The sequence below is a fragment of the Marmota marmota genome, unplaced genomic scaffold (genome assembly GCF_001458135.2).
Source record: "Marmota marmota marmota unplaced genomic scaffold, marMar, whole genome shotgun sequence".
In the NCBI taxonomy this organism is placed as follows: domain Eukaryota; kingdom Metazoa; phylum Chordata; class Mammalia; order Rodentia; family Sciuridae; genus Marmota; species Marmota marmota.
In genome coordinates, this window is record NW_026000136.1 from 2,344,062 (window position 1) to 2,363,935 (window position 19,874).

The 19,874-nt window shown below is 46.7% G+C and overlaps 2 protein-coding genes across 6 annotated transcripts in view; one reads left to right on the forward strand and one right to left on the reverse strand.

The window, feature by feature from the left end:
* Nucleotides 1-12,619, forward strand: part of Usp42 (ubiquitin specific peptidase 42) — a 46,295-nt gene extending 33,676 nt beyond the window's left edge. For 2 of the 4 annotated variants that reach the window (XM_015501998.2, XM_048785275.1), the window contains 7 exons: nt 90-246; nt 1,590-2,306; nt 2,423-2,517; nt 4,966-6,447; nt 7,482-7,783; nt 10,498-10,541; nt 11,568-12,619. In XM_015501998.2, coding sequence (XP_015357484.1) covers nt 90-246; nt 1,590-2,306; nt 2,423-2,517; nt 4,966-6,447; nt 7,482-7,783; nt 10,498-10,505 — 2,761 coding nt within the window. In that variant the 3' untranslated portion in view covers nt 10,506-10,541; nt 11,568-12,619. Of the gene's footprint in view, nt 1-89; nt 247-1,589; nt 2,307-2,422; nt 2,518-4,965; nt 6,448-7,481; nt 8,384-10,497; nt 10,542-11,567 lie in introns of those variants that run through there. The other 2 variants (XM_048785274.1, XM_048785273.1) reach the window with 1 other exon arrangement.
* Nucleotides 12,588-19,874, reverse strand: part of Cyth3 (cytohesin 3) — a 62,676-nt gene continuing 55,389 nt past the window's right edge. The window contains exons 10-13 of one of the 2 annotated variants that reach the window (XM_048785276.1): nt 16,652-16,730; nt 16,472-16,543; nt 16,196-16,350; nt 12,588-12,759 (exon numbers count right to left, since the gene is read on the reverse strand). In XM_048785276.1, coding sequence (XP_048641233.1) covers nt 12,729-12,759; nt 16,196-16,350; nt 16,472-16,543; nt 16,652-16,730 — 337 coding nt within the window. In that variant the 3' untranslated portion in view covers nt 12,588-12,728. Of the gene's footprint in view, nt 12,760-12,862; nt 15,998-16,195; nt 16,351-16,471; nt 16,544-16,651; nt 16,731-19,874 lie in introns of those variants that run through there. The other variant, XM_015501999.2, reaches the window with a different exon arrangement.

Genomic DNA, 19,874 nt, shown 5'->3' on the forward strand with positions numbered 1-19,874 from the left:
GAGGGGTTAAGTGTTATTGATTTTGTAAGTGAGTCTCTTCTAAGGAGATGTCCTTCCTCACCCTAAGTCATATCACTCTTTGTCCTCAGGTCCCATGATGTGAAAAATGGAGGTGAACTTACTCATTCCACCCATAGCCCAGGCCAGTCCTCTCCCCGCCCAGTAATTAGTCAGCGGGTTGTTACCAACAAGCAGGCCACGACGCCAGGGTTTATTGGACCACAGCTTCCTTCTCACCTGATAAAGGTAATATTCATAGGTGCAATATAACTTTTATGTTAATTTTAAAAATGTACCCTTGAACCCTCAAGTTAACATTAAAGTAGTTGCTATGTCCTCATGCACAACTGAATCTCTTGTTAAAGTTGATTCAAGCCCTTTATTACAAAATAATGGCAAGTATACAGAAACTTTAGCATGAATAGAATGATCAAGAAGATGGTATGGGTGTGAGTATATTTAAATGTCAACTCCCACTGTGGACTCCTGCTCCATGGGTAAGATATTTGGGTTCTTAATGTTGGATACCAGAAAAGTGACCCTTTTACAAAGGGTCCATGTAGCTACTTCAGGTATGTGGCATTTTATGTCTGCTGTCCACTTGAATTTGATCTTGCATCTGATGGTCCTGTCAGGAGGACTGCTTGTGTACCTCTGTTGTATGAAGCAGTCTGCAGAATGGGGCCTGACTTGCCAGACTCACAGGAAATTGTGAGCAGCCTGTCGGGACTAAGCCATGTCACTGGTGTTGTGGTGTTCTACAGCTTCCCAGTTGAGTTTAATTTGAATTATCAGACTTTTCTAGTTAGATGCTTTTTTTTTTTTTTTTTTTAAAGGACATTAGGTAGTAGTAGAATCCAATGCCTTTGTGAGCTGGGCAGGCAGCTGGCTTCTGAGTTGGGCTCTTCTTCAGAGTTGACATTAGGGCATTGGAAAACCAGAGTATAGATGACTCTGGAAGGGAACAGCTGTAATTGGTTTATTAAATTGTTTGTTGGGTTGGTTTTTACCATGAAACCTTCCAATGTTAAAATAACAACTAATTCAAATATTTAAGAAAACATTGTGAAGGCCCAACATGATTTCATCTGTAAACCAGCTTTCATCCAGGTCCTCACAGGGATTTAGCCCCAGTAGTGGGAACCTGGAGCAATAGACCTGCACAAGTAGAACCGGGAGATGACACGGGTTGGTGGCTGGGGTTGTCTAGTGTGGGTTGTTCTAGCCTGCCTTAGCTTTGAGGCCAGTGGTGATTCCTGCTTCCTGGTACTTTTGTCTTTGTGATATGGGCCTCCCAGGAAACCCAGCTGAGGAGAATATGTGTGACTTTCTCAGAGTGACCTGGGAAATAGAAAAATTTGGTCTGGGGATTGTGATCTGGCAAACATATTTGTTTTTTTATTAATTAATTGCCAGAAAACTAGGGCCTTTTAAGGTGTATGTGGGTTGCAGCAGATGAAAAGAAAAGAGTGGTATTTCTAGACATGTGAAATCTATAAGTTATAACAAGGCCCACATGGGAAGTGCCCTCAGCCAAGTTGGACCATGTTCTTGGAGCACTGACATGAGTATGGTTTTTTTCCTTCCAGAATCCACCTCACTTGAATGGAACTGGGCCATTGAAGGAAACACCAAGCAGTTCCATGTCAAGTCCTAATGGAAATCCCAGTGTCAACAGGGCTGGTCCTGTTAATGCTTCCACTTCTGTTCAAAACTGGTCAGTTAACAGGCCCTCAGTTATTCCAGAACATCCCAAGAAACAAAAAATTACCATAAGTATTCACAACAAGTTGCCTGTTCGCCAAGGTCAGTCTCAGCCTAATCTTCACAGCAATTCTTTGGAGGCTCCTAACAAGCCTGTTCCCTCTTCTACCATTACTAATTCTTCTGCAATACAGTCTACCTCGAATGCATCTACGATGTCAATTTCTAATAAAGTAGCAAAACCCATCTCTCCGAGTGAATCCTGCTCCAAGCCAGTGATGAATGGCAAGTCTAAGCTGAGCTCCAGTGTGCTGGTCCCCTATGGTGCCGAGTCATCCGAAGAGTCTGACGAGGAAACAAAGGGCCTGGCCAAGGAGAATGGTGTGGGTACAGTGACGAGCTCTCACTCTGCTGGTGAAGAAGCCGAAGATGATGAGGCTTCTCAGCATGAGCTTCAAGAACCTATCACTTTAAATGGTGCTAATGGTGCAGATGGCAACCCAAAAGAAAATGGCCTATCATTTGAAGGTGCCAGCTGCCAAGTCCAGCCTACTATACACTCAGAAAATCCCTTTTCTAAAGCAAATGGTCTTCCTGGAAAGGTGAGTGAGTGGAAGAGGCTTTGCTTTGAGTCTCATTCTTGGCCATTCACTTGGCCAGACTTAAGTGATCATGGAGCTGGCAGCTAGAATTAAAATGTCTTTGTTTTTCATTGTAGTTGATGCCTGTTCCTTTGCCATCTCTCCCAGAAGACAAAATCTTAGAGACTTTCAAACTTAGCAACAAAGTAAAAGGCTCAATAGATGAAACAAGGTAAGAAAAGAATGAATTACGAGGAAATGAACTTCATGGTATGACATCCAATAATGTCCATAGAAGTCTTATATTGAACAATTTGAAGCCTGCAATGATTTGGGGATTGAAGCCAGAACCACTCTCTGAGTGAGCTACATCCTCAGCCCATTTTATCTTTAATTTTTTAAAAAAATTTGAGACAGGGTCTTAATAAATTGCCCAGGCTGGTCCCAATCTCGTGATATCCCCACCTCAGCTCTCCTGGATAGCTAGGATTGCAGATATGTATACTTCACCCAGCTGAATCTTGGAATGACTTGCATAATAGTCTATAGGATTTGTTATTTGCATTTTAGAAGAGTAAGAAAAAAATGCGCTCTGTGGGATTCAGTCATTACAGCATGGCACAATCCCGTTGATGATGCTCTCTCTGACCAGTGATGCTTTTGGTCCACTTCTGAATCTGATATCGAGTGCCATCTTTCTTTTTTTTTTTTTATACTTATTTTTTAGTTGTAGTTAGACACAATGCCTTTATTTTCTTTATTTATTTTTATGTGGTGCTGAGGATCGAATCCAGGGCTTTGCACGTGCTAGGCGAGTGCTTTACCACTGAGCTACAACCCAGCCCCCAGTGCCACCTTTCTAATGACAGACAAGCAGGTAATGCTGTGTTAAGGTTATAGGGCAGGGATGTTCTTTGAAGGCCCCTCCAGAAATCTAAAATTCAAAGAAAATATATCCTGCCTTGACACTCAATTAAAAAGAAAAAAAAAAAAGTCAATGTATCACCAGGTGCAGTAGTTTGTGCCTATAATCTACTCAGGAGTCTGAGGCAGGAAGATTGCAAATTCAAGGCCAGCCTTAGCAACTTAGATCCTGTCTCAAAAACAAAACAAAGGGCTGAGATGTATGTAGCTCAGAGGCAGAATGCCTAGTGTTGAGTCCCATGTCCTGTCCCCCCACACAAATTCAGTATATTGACCTGACTGTAACTTATCTCAGGAATAAAATGGAAGGGGTTTGAAATGCACTTTCGGTGTGGAAACCACCAGGTAAGGCTGCACCAGGCTATGGAGTACTCAGGTATTGGCATGTGTGCACAGGTGCGCTGTGCACCTGGCTGTTTACAATGCAGCTTGAAGTCGACTAAGTGCCATGCCCAGATTCACCATCAGGAGTACCAGGCTCTCTTGATGAAAACTTTTGGTGAAGTTCTTACCAAATCATAGCATGACCATCCATCTCTTGCTTTATATCGTAATTGAATTGCTAGAAAATTTAGTGTCTTTGGAAAATGAGCTAATAACACAACTGGTATTTTTACCCTTGCAGATGTGAGAACATGTAGGATAGAGGATTCTTTCTCCATGTGTGGCACCTGTGCCATTGGGGTTCCCCCATCACTCTGGCTACCCCAGAAAATACCTGCCAGCTTCCCCAACTGAGAACCTGTGTTAGGGAGGTTTAATTGTTAAAGCAGAATTGGGTCCTTTAGGCAAAGAATACTCATTCTTAAAGACAGAGTAGCTGGAACACTCTGTCTTGTACAGTGATTTTCCGTGTTTTTTCTAGTCTAGTTTTGTGGTCCTCATCTCTGATGTGCCTGGGAATTATTATAGATGACACTAACAAGCCCATGATGTAGTATGGCCAATCATGTACTGCTTTATGTGCTGAGCTCTGAGAGTCCTCTTCTACAGTGTCTCCATGGTGACTTCACAGGTCACAGGGGTTATCTCTAAAAAGTAGAGATCGCTGGTATTTTATTATTTTCTGGCAGCTGTCACTAGCCTTGGGAATATGAGCCAGAAGCTCTTCAGCTGCTAAGGGTGGGTGAATTTATCACAGAAAGTCCTAAGCCTCAGTGAGTCCTCCTCGGCTTCCATAATTCAGGGAGTTGCTGGTTCTATTTGGAGGTAGCTCCCCTGCCTCAGAAGCTCTAAGAGAAAGGGAGAAGGGATCTAGAGAACTTAGTGACCCCAGTATAATTTTTTGTTATCGTTTTAGATTTACTTTTTAAAAAACATTTATTTTTTTAGAAGTAGTTTGACACAATACCTTTATTTTATTTATATATTTATTATTATTATTTTTTTTTATGTGGTGCTGAGGATTGAACCCAGGGCCTCGCACATGCTAGACGAGCACTCTACTGCTGAGCCACAACCCCAGCCCTAGATTTACTCCTTAAGAAGAATTAGAAATATATGGATATAGGAAGATTCTAGAACTGCAGAATCCTTGTTGCTGAAAAATAGGATAGGAGATAGGCTAGATACAAATTTTATTCAATAAAGGGAAAAAAAAATTCTGATTTTTAGAGATAATAAATAAGCCTGTTACTAGGTTTCAGGCAGATATACTTAAAGTTAAAAAATATTTAGCAAACATAGCCAATGACAAAAACCTGTACAGAAGTCAGGCTAACTCCTGGTTTGTTTCTCTGTTTTGGTGGGGCTGCAGTTTGACTGGAACAGAGATAAGTCCAGCTGAGGAGCCTGCTACAGAGCCGGAAGTTGGCAGTACCACTGCTGGTTCTCACGAAAAAGTGGAGACAGTCACAAGTCTGAGCAGCAAGTTAAAGAAGGCTTTGCCACCCTCTGACCCCAACACCAAATCTACCAAAGAAGAAGTCTCTGAAAACATTTCAGCAAAACCTGAAGAGTCCTTGCCTATTATTAACAATGTTTGTCACACCAACAAGAATCCCATGGGGGATGATCAACTTTCTAACCTGTGTGACACTGAGAATCTTACAAATGACCAGAGCAAACCATCCCAAGAGGTGAAAGGAATGTTAATTGAGAGTCCACGGGACTCTGCACCAGTGGAAATAGTGGAGAAGTTGAGCCCAACTCCCTCAGTACGTTCAGAAGATGAATGTGAGCATAAACTCCTAGTTTACCTCAGCAGAGACAGATGCAGGGATGTAGAAGATCCTTCCAGAAGCACAGGCGTGTCTGCAGATGCATTGACCTCTCCCCAGCCAGACAGCAGGACCACAGGAGCCCACTCAGATGGGGGCGACGAGCATAGCAGTGGCGAGAGATGTGATGAAAACAAGGTTGGACAGAAAGTTCAGGATCATTCTCCGGTTAAGGAAAAAATCGGTAGCCTCAGAAAAGTTGATCGAGGACATTATCGGAACCGTAGAGATCGTTCCTCCAGTGGAGAACATGCAAGGGAAAGTAGGAGCAAGACAGAGGACCATTATCACAAAAAGCGGCGCTATGTTAGAGAGCGGGCCAAGCAGGAGCGCCACCAAGTGGAGCACTGTAAGGGGAGTCAGCACCCCCTGTGCCACAGCGAGCGGGTCAGCCCCAGCGAGCGCCGCTCCCTGGGCAGGTACAGCTATCACCACTCTCGCAACAGAGGTGGGTCAGACCAGGACTGGGCCAGACACCACCACTCAGAGAGCGAGCACACCTGGGGCCGGGAGAAGTACTACCCTGAGAAGATGAGGTGGGACAAGTGCAGGTATTACCATGACAGGTACGTCCCCTACGCAGCCAGGGAGACGAGGGAATGGAGGCCTCTACACAGCAGTGGCAGGGAGCATGACCGAGCACGGCTGCACAAGGACTGCTACAGGGGCAGGAAGGGCTGGGAGCCTCCTGCCAGGGGCAAGGAGCGGCACCACTTGCACAGTGTGCGAGTGGGGGCAGCCCCTGCCCTTCCTCTGCACCCTGCGAGGTACCCCCAGGAGAAGACTGCACTGGGAGCTGAAGACAGCAGTTTCAGCCTCTCGGATCGGTTTCATGAACATGAAACTGTAAAGTCGCGGAAATGGAGGTACGAGATCATAGAAAATAATGACAGTCACTTAGAAAAGAAAGCCCACAGAAGCTTACAGAAGGACCCTTTAGAAGAGCCTAAGGTGAAGAAGCACAAGAAATCAAAGAAGAAAAAGAAATCCAAAGACAAACATCGAGAGCGCGACTGCAGGTGAGGATGGTGGCGCACTTGGAGCAAAGCAGAGGCACTGCGCCCACGGAGCTCCTGGGGAGCTCCAGGCCTCCGGCACTTCTCACAGTAACCAGCAAAGGGCTGTGTCAGTTGCACTGGTTTGATTTGTATTCTTCATCTCTGTGGGGTTTGAGATTTCGCTATTTCTACACATTTCTAAAACTGCTGCTTTTGAGCTGCATTTGTATCGTAATGGCCAACAGCCTCATTTCTTAAATGATGTTGCCTTCTCAGTTAATGCTTTATAACCCTCCTAAGAGTAAGTGTAAATGTAAGGCGGGAATCTCTGTCTTCAAGGTTGATTTTTATTTGATGAAGTTATATTTTCATATCTGTTACATTTTCTTGAAATTTAGGAACAACAAGATAGGCAGAAAACAGGAGGCCACAGTTCCTTTGATATTTGCCTGCCTGCCTAGAGTGGGGGTCTTAGATGTATATCATTTATTTCCTTGGCCTGCCTTTGTCTATTTTTCTGTCTCTGTTTCTCAGTTCAAATCCTAAATGTGTTTATATTTTTAAAAAGCAGGTTGGCAATTGTCTTTAAAATGACTGATACATGCTGTGATGAGCACATGTGACCGTAGGGTTACTTTGTACTTTAGTTGCCAAAAGCCATATGTAAACAGGCAGCAGGTATATGAGGGGAAAGGAAGTCACAAGCTTCTTCCCTTCTCTGTGCCTGAGACACATGACAAAATCCTATTTTCCTTTAGTCATCGGTTTTAGGAGAAGTTAGCCAGGTACCCCCATGGTGGTCTGGCCACAGCCCCAGCTCCTGAGTGCTGCTGGAGGTGGGTGGAGGTGGCCAGAGGTGGGGTCCAGGTTGGCTAAATTTTGACCCTGGGATTAAAAAGCATTACAGTGCAAATGAACAACACATTTGTAACTAGGTAAGAATTTTACCTGTGTCTGCACATTGAAGTCCTGAGTGGGCATGAAAGCCCAGGGCCAAGTCCTGTGTGAGGTGCTTCTGTGTTTTGGTTGTTGAATTCTGGCTGCTTCTTCTGCAGGCATCAGCAAGATTCCGATCTTTCAGTAGCGTACTCTGATGCCGACCTCCACAGACACAAAAAGAAGAAGAAGAAAAAGAAGAGACATTCAAGGAAGTCAGAGGACTTTGTGAAAGATTCAGGATTACACTTGATGAAGGCCATGAGCTATGAGACTGTCAACCATTTCCGGAGAACAGAGGGCAGTTTTCTACTCACCGATGGCCTGCCTCTGGAAGGCATTGGACCTTTCCAGGAAAAAACAAAGCATTTAAGGATGGAAAGCAGGGCTGACAGGTGCCATCTGTCTGAGTATGGCCAGGGTAAGAGAAGATAGCTTGGAATTAAGAAGATAGAAACTCTTAATAAATTTGTTTGGAAAAGGTGATTGGAACAAAGGAGAGAGGACCTCAAGTGGCAGAAGGGGTTACATGAGTAAATGAGTCATCCTCCGTCTCGTGCAGTCTCAGCTTGCAGACACAGTGTGGGGCTGTTTCTGTTGTGTGGTTTGGATGCTCTGCCCGACCCTGTAGCATCTGTGGAAGGCAGGAGTTACGTGGAATTGGACCTTGCACAGCCTGCATAGTCAGAGCCTTGGAGTTTATGGATAGAGATACTTTTGCCATATATGCTTTAATCCCCCGAATCCTTAAAGTAGCCAAGTGTAACCAAGTCATAACTTGATGACTTGTGTTGTCACAGACATAGCTGTCAGCCTCAACTGGTGCGCCACCTCCCAGGCACCTGCACTGTGGGCCTTTGGCTCCTACCATTTCCAGATCACTCCAGGTTGCTGTGTGTCTTGGAACCTTCTTTGTAGACACTGTCTTCTCTTGCAATTTAATTTTTTTTTTTAGTTGTAAATAGATACAGTTCCTTTATTTTATTTATTTTTATGTGGTGCTGAGGATTGAACCTAGTGCCTCACAGGTGCTAGGCAAGTATTCTACCACTGAACCACAACCCCAGCCCCTCCTTTGCAATTTAGTAGCTCTTTGCATTCTCTGATTATACTTGGGTCAGCTCCTCTCCCTTTCTGACTTGTTTCGGGTGGTTTTTGCCCATGAAGAGGAGCACTGAGCTTGGTTAGAGTCAATGGGGCTGGAGCGGAGGTTGGCAAAATTCAGCTCTCATGCCAGTGCCTTTGCATAACCTGCGAGTTTAGAATGGCTTTAACATTTTTTAAAATTCCAAAGAGTAATAATGTGTTTCACATGAATACTATGTGAAATTCAAATTTTGATGTCAACTCTGCTTGGGGGTGTGACCAGGTTGACTGCTTTGGTGTGCTGCTCAGCAGAAGTGAGTAGTGGCAGCAGAGACCTTGTGGCCTGCGAACTGAAAGTTTTCATCATTCTCTGGCCCGTTAGAAGGTTTGCCAACCCTGTGCTGGACCACAAGGGTCCACTTTATTGCATAAAGACCATGCTGCTGTCATAGAGACTTTGACACATCATCTTGGCTTTTTGATTGTCTAATGTGAACTGTGGGGGAGATCTGGGCAGGAGGCAGAGACCCTTCCCTACAGTGGTCCTTAAGTTACTGTTCAATTACTGGTTGAAAAACAAATGGTCCCCAGCAAGTAGGAGTGAAAAGAGAACCAGGAGCTGGGAGCACTGAAGAGAGTCTTGCGGAGGTGGTGAGGCAGGCTAAACTTGGAATCTTCCTGTCTCAGCCTCCTGAGTGGCTGGGACTACAGGCATGTTCCACTGCACCTCGCAGTGTTTTTTGTTTTTTGTACTGGAGATTGAACCTAGAGGTGCTTTACCACCGAGATACATCTCTAGAACTTTTGTTTTGTTTTGTTTTGAGACAAGGTCTCCTAGTTTGCTGAGGGTCTCACTAAACAGTAGTTTTTGAACTTACCGTCTTGAACTTGTGGTCCTCCTACATCAGCCAGTCACTGGGATTATAGGCATGTGCCACTGCATCCAGCTCTATGTGTTTGTTTTTTTTAAAAAAATATTTATTGTTTAGTTGTAGTTGGACAACACAGTACCTTTATTTTATTCATTTATTTTTATGTGGTGCTGAGGATCGAACCCAGGGTCTCGCATGTTCGAGGCAAGTGCTCTACCGTTGAGCGACAACCCCAGCCCTCTTTTAAGAAGTTAATTATGTATGTTTTAAAATTGGTTTCACATTAATATTTCAACAATTTGGGGAAGGGGATTGGTGAGGATTGGTCCTTTTCTGACCTCTGTGTGGTACTTAAGGATTAAGTGAGGAGATGAGTAGTATTTAAGGAATAAACAGTGAGGTATATTTATAATCTATGTATTAGGCAGGATCCCAGAATTGTTGCCAGAATCTTCTAGCCTGGCTCCCAGAGATGGCTAGGCTCAAGGGAAGGTAGGTTGAGTGCTAACCTCAGTGTTGCTGTGGCATTAGGTGGCCGATTCCACTCATCCATTCCAAGTAGTGCAGTCAGGCTGTGTGTCTGAGTGGTGGCCCTGTGTTTCTATCCCCAGTCCAGTGGCACTGATGACTAGTTTGTAGCCATGTTTCTGCTATGAGCACAGACTGAGGGCCCAGGTGATGGGCTGCCTGTCTGGCCTAGGTGGCCAGGCCCTCTTGCACTGGCTGAGGACTAACACCCCTTCTGCTCTCTCCCACTCCCTTCTACGTGTTCCTCTGCCCTGGCCTTTGACTACCTGCCTCTCTTCCAAGCTTCTGTCCTTGGGCTCCATTCAACTCTCAGTTAACTTCTGTGGCCTGAGATCCGTCCTAATAGGAAAATGCTCAGCAATTTGATGGGGCTGAGGAGGGCCTGTTCCTTCAGGGATGTGGCTCTGGGGGCATGCTTCTGCTGGGTCCTGTCACCATGTGAACTTATTTTTAGTAGGACACTTGGAGAAATAGCCATGTGCCAGCCTCTGTTTGCGCTTCCTCTTTGTAGAATTGATTTCAGGTGACTGATATTAAACTAAAGAAAATTGATTCTAGTTTCAAATCCCCCAATTTGCACTCAGAGCACAGGCACTAAAAATTTTGTACAATCATTATTAAAATCCATTTCCTAACCTTTGCCTTCCAGGTGATTGAAAACTTGGCCTCAAAACAAAAAATTCACTAGTTATGGTAAGCCCTTTTCCTATCTCTACATTTTGTCATTGTAGAGCACTGAGAGGACACAGATCAAGTTTTAATTCTGAAGAAAACATAAGGGCCTTATGGTGCTGTTGCAGCACCTGGGCTGGGGCAGTGGCCTGGGGTGGTCCAGCTGTGGGGGTCTCAGCTCCCTCTAGCCAGGCCAGCCTGGGCAGCAGACACTTCTTAGACCTGGAGATGTGTTTAGATCCCTTTTCCTTATTGGCTTTCCCAGGACTGACCAGGAGGATGCTTGTCACTGAAGTCACTCCCTATCCCTTTCCCTCATCTTAAAAAATGCCAGCGAAACTCAGAAGGAACAGACTGCCATTTGTCTGGATTTCCCCAACCCAGACCTGCCACATGTCTGTCCTGAGAGCCAGGCCCCAGGATCCCTATACCTGCACCACCATCCCTGCACACACCCAGGGCAGAGGTATAGAAGTCCTGCTCCCCTAGCAGGGTGTCAGAGCTGTGGCCATGTCATGTTAATGCTTGGCTTTTATTCATGGTACTGTACTCTGCACTTGCTGAGGGAAAGGTAACAGTGAACCATTTGGCCCTTGAAATTTTGTCCAAATGTGTCTATCATGTCAAATCAGTAAGGAGGATTTTAAATGAGTTTTAAAGTGATTATATCTACAGGAGAATTATCTGCAGTTAATTAACAAGCCTTACCAGTGTCTCCTCAAGGGAAAGAGCTAAGTCTAAGGAAACTAAAACTCCTCCCAAGTGAAAGTGGGAGCTGAGGATTGGGGCAGTCTAGCAGCAGTCTGGGCTCCAGGCAGGCCCAGCTGGGCCCAGCAGATGGCGCCTGCCTGGCCTCGCCACCAGCCCACGTCTCTAGAACTGCCTGGCATTTCTGGGTTCCTTTACTGTGATGGGAAGGCAGAGTGACCATTTCAAGGAAGAAGAGCTTCCCCCAAACCCTGGGGGAGCCGCTGACAGGGTTTTCTGAAAAGGAGGGCCCATCTTGGCCTCCGTTCCAAACTAACGCCTGCGCCTCTTGTCTTTCAGATTCAACGTGTTCAACAGAAGCCATCCCCAACCCAGCTTAAATTATAAACATAGAAAATAACTTTGTTCAAATCTGCGTGGTGCTTCTTTAGTAAATATGTACAGATTTTACCATGGAGAACTTACTTTTTTTTTGTTTTGTTTTTGTTTTTTTGTTTGTTTTGTTTTTGTTTTTACGTTTTCTTAATTGCCCTTATTCCAAATGGATGAACACTTTCTACAACTGCTGACCACTGTAAGATACCGTGTATATATATCACAGTGAAAATAATGCCCTGGAATAGAACATCTCAAATGCTGCTTAATTACAGACTCAGGTTGATTACTTGTATTTCATGTAATGTTCCTCCAAGTTAGACATCTGGTGCAAGACCAACCGGGAAACCATGGAATTATTAAAAGTACAAACTGACAGTGTGTATATTTAATTTAAAGACTTATTTAAAGATTCACAAGCTCTCAACTAAACTTTTCGAGGGCAGTCTGTTTTCTGTAATGTCTGATACTAGAAACTAATTTGCTTCATATTTTAGTTGTATTCAAGATTTGAAAATGTATTTTATAGACAAGTTCTGTTTTTGAACTTTGTGGAACTATTCCAATCAATTTACCAGTTATGATGAGTATTTACATTATGAATGTATAATCTAAACATTATTTGTACAGCCTACGGTATGTTTTTATTACATAACACTTTTTTATACAGCGTCCTTGTCTTGACTATATGGTATTGGAGTCTGAGTTGTCAGCTTGGTCCCTTAAAGTTTCTAGTTACAGACAAAAATCATACTGTGATTTTATTTTTAATATGGATATGCTATCAAACTGTGATACACTTATAATTCACTGGTCCTGCATCAGGAGATGGAGTGGGGAAAACTGTATTTAATACAGTTTGTATCTGAATAATCTGTATGGTTTATACAGTTTGTGTTGTTCAGAGATGTCTAAAGTTTGATCTTTGTTTTTTTAAAGATTGAAAAAGCACTTGCCCCACTGTAAATAATACAGCATGTAAAATTTATATAGTATATAAATGGCAGCAAATTAAACATTTTGTGTCTTGTTTTTTACTCCTGTTTTCCCCATTTGCTTGCGGTATGTCTCACTGACTTCTTCTGCAGTCACTGTAGACCCACAATGCTCCTGCCACATGGTCTGTCAGTAGGTGCCTCCAGCCAAGCTGTCAGGCCTGGAACAGAGGTACAGACCCCAGGAATTGGTCAGGGAAAATCAGGCAGTGGTTTGCTGGACCCAACATATTTCTAATTTGAAGAACCAAGTCTTAGACAATCTTGTCTTAATAATACATTTGATTTTTATTTAGTGAACACAATATCTACAAGAGTTTTGACAGCCATATACCCTCCAATTTTTACTAACTTCACTCTGCAACAAAATATCAATAGATATTTTGATATCAATAGAATACTTCTTCATGCAAGTTGTGGGAAATATATACATTGAATAACGAAACACTCCAGAAATCAATATATATGTACATTATTTACATACTGACTACATTTATTGTAAATAGAAATGTCTTCTAAGAAAAAAATAAGAAAATGAGAAATCACAACTTGTGGTTTCTGGTCTATAATAGACCTAACTTCTCAGCAAAGCACATCTGTGTAGATAAATGCATTTGTAACTCTGAAAATAGGCATTGCTTTACATGAAGCATTCAATGCTGTTTCATCTACAAACAGCTCCTCTTATGACTGTTTGGTACCACATGAACTGCTCAAAAGTGTTCTGGACCCTGAGGACAAAGGTGCATGTCTGGGTCCAGAGTCAGTCCAGTTAAACCTCAAGTGATGGCCAGGACCCAGGGAGCCAGGCTAGAGGGGCTGTGGAAGCTGCAGTCTCCAGCCCAGGGTTCCTCTCCTCTGCCTACTGCCCTTTGTCTCTGGAGGAAACTTTGTCTTTGGCCAGAATCGGGCTAATCCAAGCACTGAGTGTAGACATTGGGGTGGAGAGGAGGATGAGCTTGACTGAGGCTGAAACTGCTGTCCCCCTCTTCTAGGGTGTCCTGGTGGAGGCCAGGTGTGTATTTGTCACTAGACTGGAGGATTTTCTGGACCTGGCCTAACAACTCATCCACTGCCTTTGGGTTAATACTGTCACAACAAAACCTCAGATTAGGCAAGTTCACGTAATACTCTTTGAGGGAAGTTACTTAGATTCTAAGTACGAAGGCCTTCTGGTATTGATCCCGGGTGACAGCCATCAGGCAAAGCTTGCTCACAAGATGACCGTGCAAACAAGATTTACCATCAGGTGACTTCATGCTCGCTTAACACCCCAAACCAGAAAGCTCCATGTTCCCAGGTCTGTACCTGGGTTAGACAGTCAGGAGAGAGGAAATGGCTTGTCCACATGTGGCAAACTGACCTGGCCAGCGCCGCAGCAGTCCTGGTTGGGGCCAGCCCAATGATGGCCTGGCAGAGCTGCAGCATCAGTACTTGGCCAGGGGTCCAGGCAGCACTTGCACATGGAAGACTGGAGGCCAAGTTGCATATACACCAGTCAGGCATTTCAAGGGAGACTTGCCCAAACACTAAAGCTTCAGATTTGAGGTATCAATAAAGTAACAAAGCCTAGAAGCTCGGGTATAAACCAAATCAGTCTGATGCAGGATGGAGAGTTTCAGCCTTGGACCCCTTTGCTTGTATGACGTAAAGCTACATCAATGTCAGCCACACAGAGGCAAAGGGCTCAGGCTGTGCTGTCTCCGCCTCAAGGCAGTTCATAAGAATAATTACTTCTGCTATTTAGAACAAAATAAGTGCATATGGTCTGAGGTTTTCACTCCTGGATTTTGCACAGGAGTACAAATGACCTCCAAAGGGTGCAAATTCCAGGTGCAAATGGGGTAGAGAGAGCAGTTCCAGGGGGAAAAGGTCACCCACCAGCTGAACAGCCCATAGAGCTGAAGAAGGTCCTACATGCTCTGCACTGGTGCCATGAAGATGCAAAGAAACCATTCTACAAGGGGAGAGGGCTCTCTAATCCAGCCCCCATCTCATCTCCGCCTCATCCGCACCCTCATCTTTTGTGTCAGCAAGGATGGAACCCAAGGCCCTGCACATGCTAGGCAAATACTACCCTGAGCTACATCCGCAGCCCCCTTCATCCTGGTGTGTGTGTCCTTTCCACAGATGTCCTGAGCACCTACTATTGTACAGGGATGGCCACGTGACAATCCCCAGTTGTGGAGCTTTACAAGTCCCACCCTGGTGTACTGTTCACAGAAAACCCTACAGGCCACACACCTTCAGTCATAGCTTGCTCTTCTCACAGGGGAGATCAAATCTCTGAGAACATGATAGTAAGGAAAATAAGATTATTCGTAGGTACTTATATATCCATTACATTAAAAAAATCAGATTAGTATAATGTCAAAATAAGCATTTTGCCAAAAGTTTTAAATATTGATGAATGTGGTCAAAAGCTTATCAGACCAATGTATTAAAGTTGAACAACATGAAACTGCTGTTTCTAGGGATAAAAACAGTCAAATATTAGCATTTTATGTGGTTCGATGCGTGGATGATTTGTGTCCAGGGAAAGGGCTTCATTGTCTAGGATTCAGCAGTTACAGGATAAATACTTTATTTTAGGAAGCATCTGTGGGGCCAAAGCTGAGTTGAGGGGAGATTGCAGAGCTGATCACACATGGAGCCCCCAGTGTACCCGTCCTCAAGGATACCAGGCACCACCTTCCCCAGAGCACCTGTCTGTTCTCAGCCAGGCCCTATAGCAGCTCCTATCCAGGGCAAGTGCCCCACAGCCCGCCCTCTGAGTGCTGCATATATAGACTTTTTTTCAGTGCACGGTATATACTTGTGTCCAGGAGTTAAATTTATAGCTGCCATTCTAAAAATACTACTGTTAGAAAGTAAGTATCTTTCATTATAATTTCAGAATACAAAAAGGCATATAAAAGCTATAATCCTATATATCTGAGAAAAATTCTGAATAAAAAAAGTGGTAGCTTTTCCTTTCCTGTTTTGATATAAAGCAGCGGCTTCTAGAGTGGTCAACTCTGCCCCAATGCGCAAGCGTGGCATGACTGGTGCAAACGCAGTTCCTGCTGCGCGAGTCCTGTGTGTGCGATGAAGATTCCCACAGCCCAGCCGGGGGGACCTGATGCTTTGGACCTCTCCCATCATGGGCGCCCCAGAGGTGGCAGCTGACCACAGTCCAGTCCAAGTCACAGCACAAGGCTTTGGCGTGTGTGTTGGGGCCGCAGTTCTGGGGGAGCTGTGAGTGCCGAGCGGGATCCCACCTCCCTGCCCTGCAGCTCTGCTGTGGGGTGTGGATCTTTCTGGTGACCTGCGGAGCCAGGTAAGTTCTATTTCTTATTGGCAATTCTTCTTTTCCTTGTGGCCAACATGTCATAGAAAGGATCCCTACTGATGCTTGCTCTGGGGAAAAAAAAGTGAGCAAGTCAGGGCCTAGGACAAGCCCTAGACCTCCACTGCCCACCAGCCCAGGGCCTCCAAGACTAGAGAGGAGATGGAAATAGGGTAGCTTCTCCAGCAGCCCCTGAGCTCCTACAGACAGAGAACATTTGTCCCATGAGTCCCCAAGGCATGCACTCACTCTGCTAGACCTTAACTCACTTGATGGATTTCATCCATTCCTCCTTCTCCTCTGGGCTCGGGGCAGAGATCCGGTACACCACGTGGTTCCCCTCCACAACTCGGCCATCCGCTTCTGTTTTGCAGGCCTTGATGACCTGCCCTTTGTGACTGGGATTGTAAAGCTCAAAGCAGTTCTGGTGGAGAGAAGCGGGAGGATGTCACGGGGGGCCAGACCAGGCTGTCTGCCATCAGGCTCCTTGCCTGGGGAGTGCCACCCCGTGAGCAGAAAGAAGCTGGCAGGAGAAAGCCACTTACAGGCTTCCGTGGGTCCTCCACCTCCCTGATGCTGAGGTTTTCCAGTGGGATGATTCCCCTAGGCTCTTTATCCTACAAGAGAAAGATGCACAGCAGCCTCAGCAGACCATAGGCGAGGGCCCCTCACCAGGGGGGGCTCTGGTGACTGCTGGAAGGAGGAAGAGTGGGCTCCCCACTTACCGTTGTGTATTCAAAGTAGTAGAGGCAGTTATCCGTCAGGATGAACCAGCGCCGCTTCCAGGTCTTCACACGCCCCCCTAGGAGCAGAAGGGCCCCATGAGTCAGGTGCTCAGGGTTGTGGAGCCCGAGGCCTGAGGGCCCAGGACCCACACCAGCTACTGCATTTGCAGAAAGACCCCAGGAGCCAAGCTTGGGCTTTAGTTTTCTCTTTCGTGAAAATCTTTATATTCTGACCAAGTTAGCAAAGTCAGGACAAGCTGTGTGGCCTGGCTGTCCAGTTGGGATGGCTGGGTGCATGGCTGGGGCCCACATGCACCCCCCACCCAGCCCACACAGGTATCCTCTCCATGGCCACCCAGGGTCACCCTAGATAACACAGCACTCTCAAATCTGCTTCCTGGAAAAGTCATAATGGATGGGTGCAATCTCCCCACATGAGATGATAACATGATGAAGTCAACGCCGCTCACCCAGGTCTATCCAGGGCTAATCCTGTTTCGTTCAAGTGTTATCACATTACTGGGTACTTTGGGCAGCCCTGGGATCCATCAAAGTCAATTACCCCTTGGCTCAGGGAACTATTAGATTGAATTAACTTAATCTTTTAACAAGATCTGGAGCACACACTACACACATAGTCCGTCTGATCTGTTAGCCCTGATGCTCAGCACAAGCAACTTCAACTGCTGGCCTTGGCTTCTGAGGTGAAGTCAGGAGGTGTCGGGGCGGGTGGAAGTAAAGGAGGGAGAAAGAAAACACTGCTCACCACAACAGACCCAAGTGCTATGCGGATGCAGGTGAGAAGGGACCTACCTTCCCTTCCCCAGGGTTCCCCAGTACTGATGGGGTGACAGGGAGCTGGAAGGGTTGGGGTCTGGGATCCCTCCTCGGGACTGGGAGCACTGTGTGGGGCATGGAGACAGAGCGGTGGAAGGAAAGGCGTGGGGGAAAGGTGAGGGTCATGTCCCGGGGCTGAGGCAGGAGCTTCCCTGACTGGGCTTCAGCTTGTGGAGACCCAGGATGAGGACACCAGAAGGAAAGTCAGTTTGGGAGGGAGGGAGCCTGACCCCACAGGCAGAGGCCCTGCAGGCAGGGGGTGTCTCCAGAGCCCAGCTGGGACCTCTCCCTCATCCCTGCCCCACTCACTGGACCTTCAATCTGTCCTTCCTCGACAGCCTAAAACAGATCAGGAGTCCAGTTGCTACGAAAGCAAGGGCCAGGAAGCTTTGGCATCCAGTTGTCCCTCCCTCTCCCCAGACAGACTTTCCACCCCGCTCTGTCCTCACCAACACCATACCACTTCCATCAGTCAGAGTGTCTGAGATTCCTGATGCACCTCTGCCATCCCCTCAGAATGTCCCTGGGCCCCTCCCCCCACCAGATCACACCCTCATGCCACAGGCTCTGTGCTCAGGCTCCTCTGGCCTGGAGTGACATTCCTTCCTCTCAGCATCTCCACGCCTGGGTCCTGTTCCCCAGCTCCTGCACACAGCTTCACCATGGAGTCTCCTGCTCCCATGGCCTGGGCCTGTCTCATCCATCTTGACAGGAAGACCATTCCTTATGGGGGCCTGATAGGGAGCCCATTCTGCATGGGAGTCCTAACAGGGTGCCCCACAGGAAGCTGGTTCCATATAGGGGACATGATCCCATTCCATATGGGGTCCAGGTGACACTCGGGGCAACCTGCCTTATCTCAAAAGTTTTCCAGCAACAAGGGGACAGAAGGACATTCTGTGCCCTACGATCACGAGAAGAGGACAATGCTAATTCCTTCCAGGTGTCTCCCCAAGTCCCAAGGCCCTGTGCCACATCGGCTGATGGCAGCCTCTACCACTGCATCTATCACCATCTAAAGCTCTGCCCCTTGGGCACTAGTGCGTTTTCGGAAGCTGCCATGGTGCCCCCACCCACCCAGCACCTGCAGCAGCCAGAGGCGTCTTTTCAAAAGAGCCTACTGGTCACATCCCTCCCCTGCTTTATACCTCCAGAGGTTCTGCTACACTCAGTGTGAAGACCCAAATTCTGCGGCCCTGAGGGCTCCTGTGCTCTGCTGCCCTCCCAGCCACAGGCCCTGCCTCCACATGGCTGTGGGGGTCCTGGAGCTGTCTGTGATCCCAGGCAGCTCCTGTCCAGGGCCTGCTTTTCCAGCACACCCCGCCACGGCAGGCCATCAGGGCTGCCTGCTAGCTGTTTGCCCCTAGAATTCCCATCTCCACTGTCACTGACCTGCAGTCATCACTGGTCATGGAGATGGATCTGCAGGAAAGAACCCTCAGCTTTGTGCCCTGGACCCCACTCCACTGCTTCTCCATTCAGTGCTGTGTCTGGAAAACCCACCCCCGTCCAGTCCTTGGTCAGTGGAGCCTCTCAAGCCAGGGCCGCAGGAGCCCAGACTGAGGTATGTCATAAGGGTTGGGCCCAAGTCTACCAGCCCAGGACACCTTTCAGCTCAGAGGTAGGCCTGGCAGGGATGGGCGACGCTCCTGGCCTCAGAGCCATGGCAGGTTCTGCTGAGAGATGCCAGAAGGCCCAGCCCACACCATCCATCCCCACGCTCACCTGCAGATAGGAGCCAGCTTCTCCTCAACAGGTAAGCACCACTTTGATTTGTAAATCTCCATCTCCACTGCTCCCAGGCCTGTGAGTGCACGCACACACGAAGGGCACGCGTGGCACAGGCATGCGCACACTTTCCCCTCCATGGCAGCTCAGCTCTGACCACGTTCTGTGTTTTTGATATGAGTCACTCTCGAAACCCATTGTCTTAAATTCCTCAACAACTGCAAGCCAGGCCTGTGCACTATGCCTAAGCTCCCCCACACCCAGCCTTGAGCAGCAGCTGCTCTGCAGCTAAATTTACACTGTGCGTGCGACATTCTGTCCGAATGCACATTTGGAAACCCACATTCTGGAGTTTTACACTTGTCTAGCCAGGTGCCTATGTCCCTGTGATGTCTGCCCTGTACTGGGAGGGTTTCTGCATGCCCACTTGGTACAGGGTCACACCTGGAGGCTGACCTGAGTCACCAGACTTGTCTTTTGGCACATATATTATTCTCTTCGCCCTTTGGGGACCAATACCATTGGATGTACCTAGTGGCCAGGCCTGGGCTCCTCCACACAGTTGGGGCAGGCCCACAGGCAGAGGCACCTCCAGGCCCCAGGAGCTCTGCAGCGAGCCTGCTGTCATTCAGCGGCTCCAGGGCCTGCTGTGCACAGT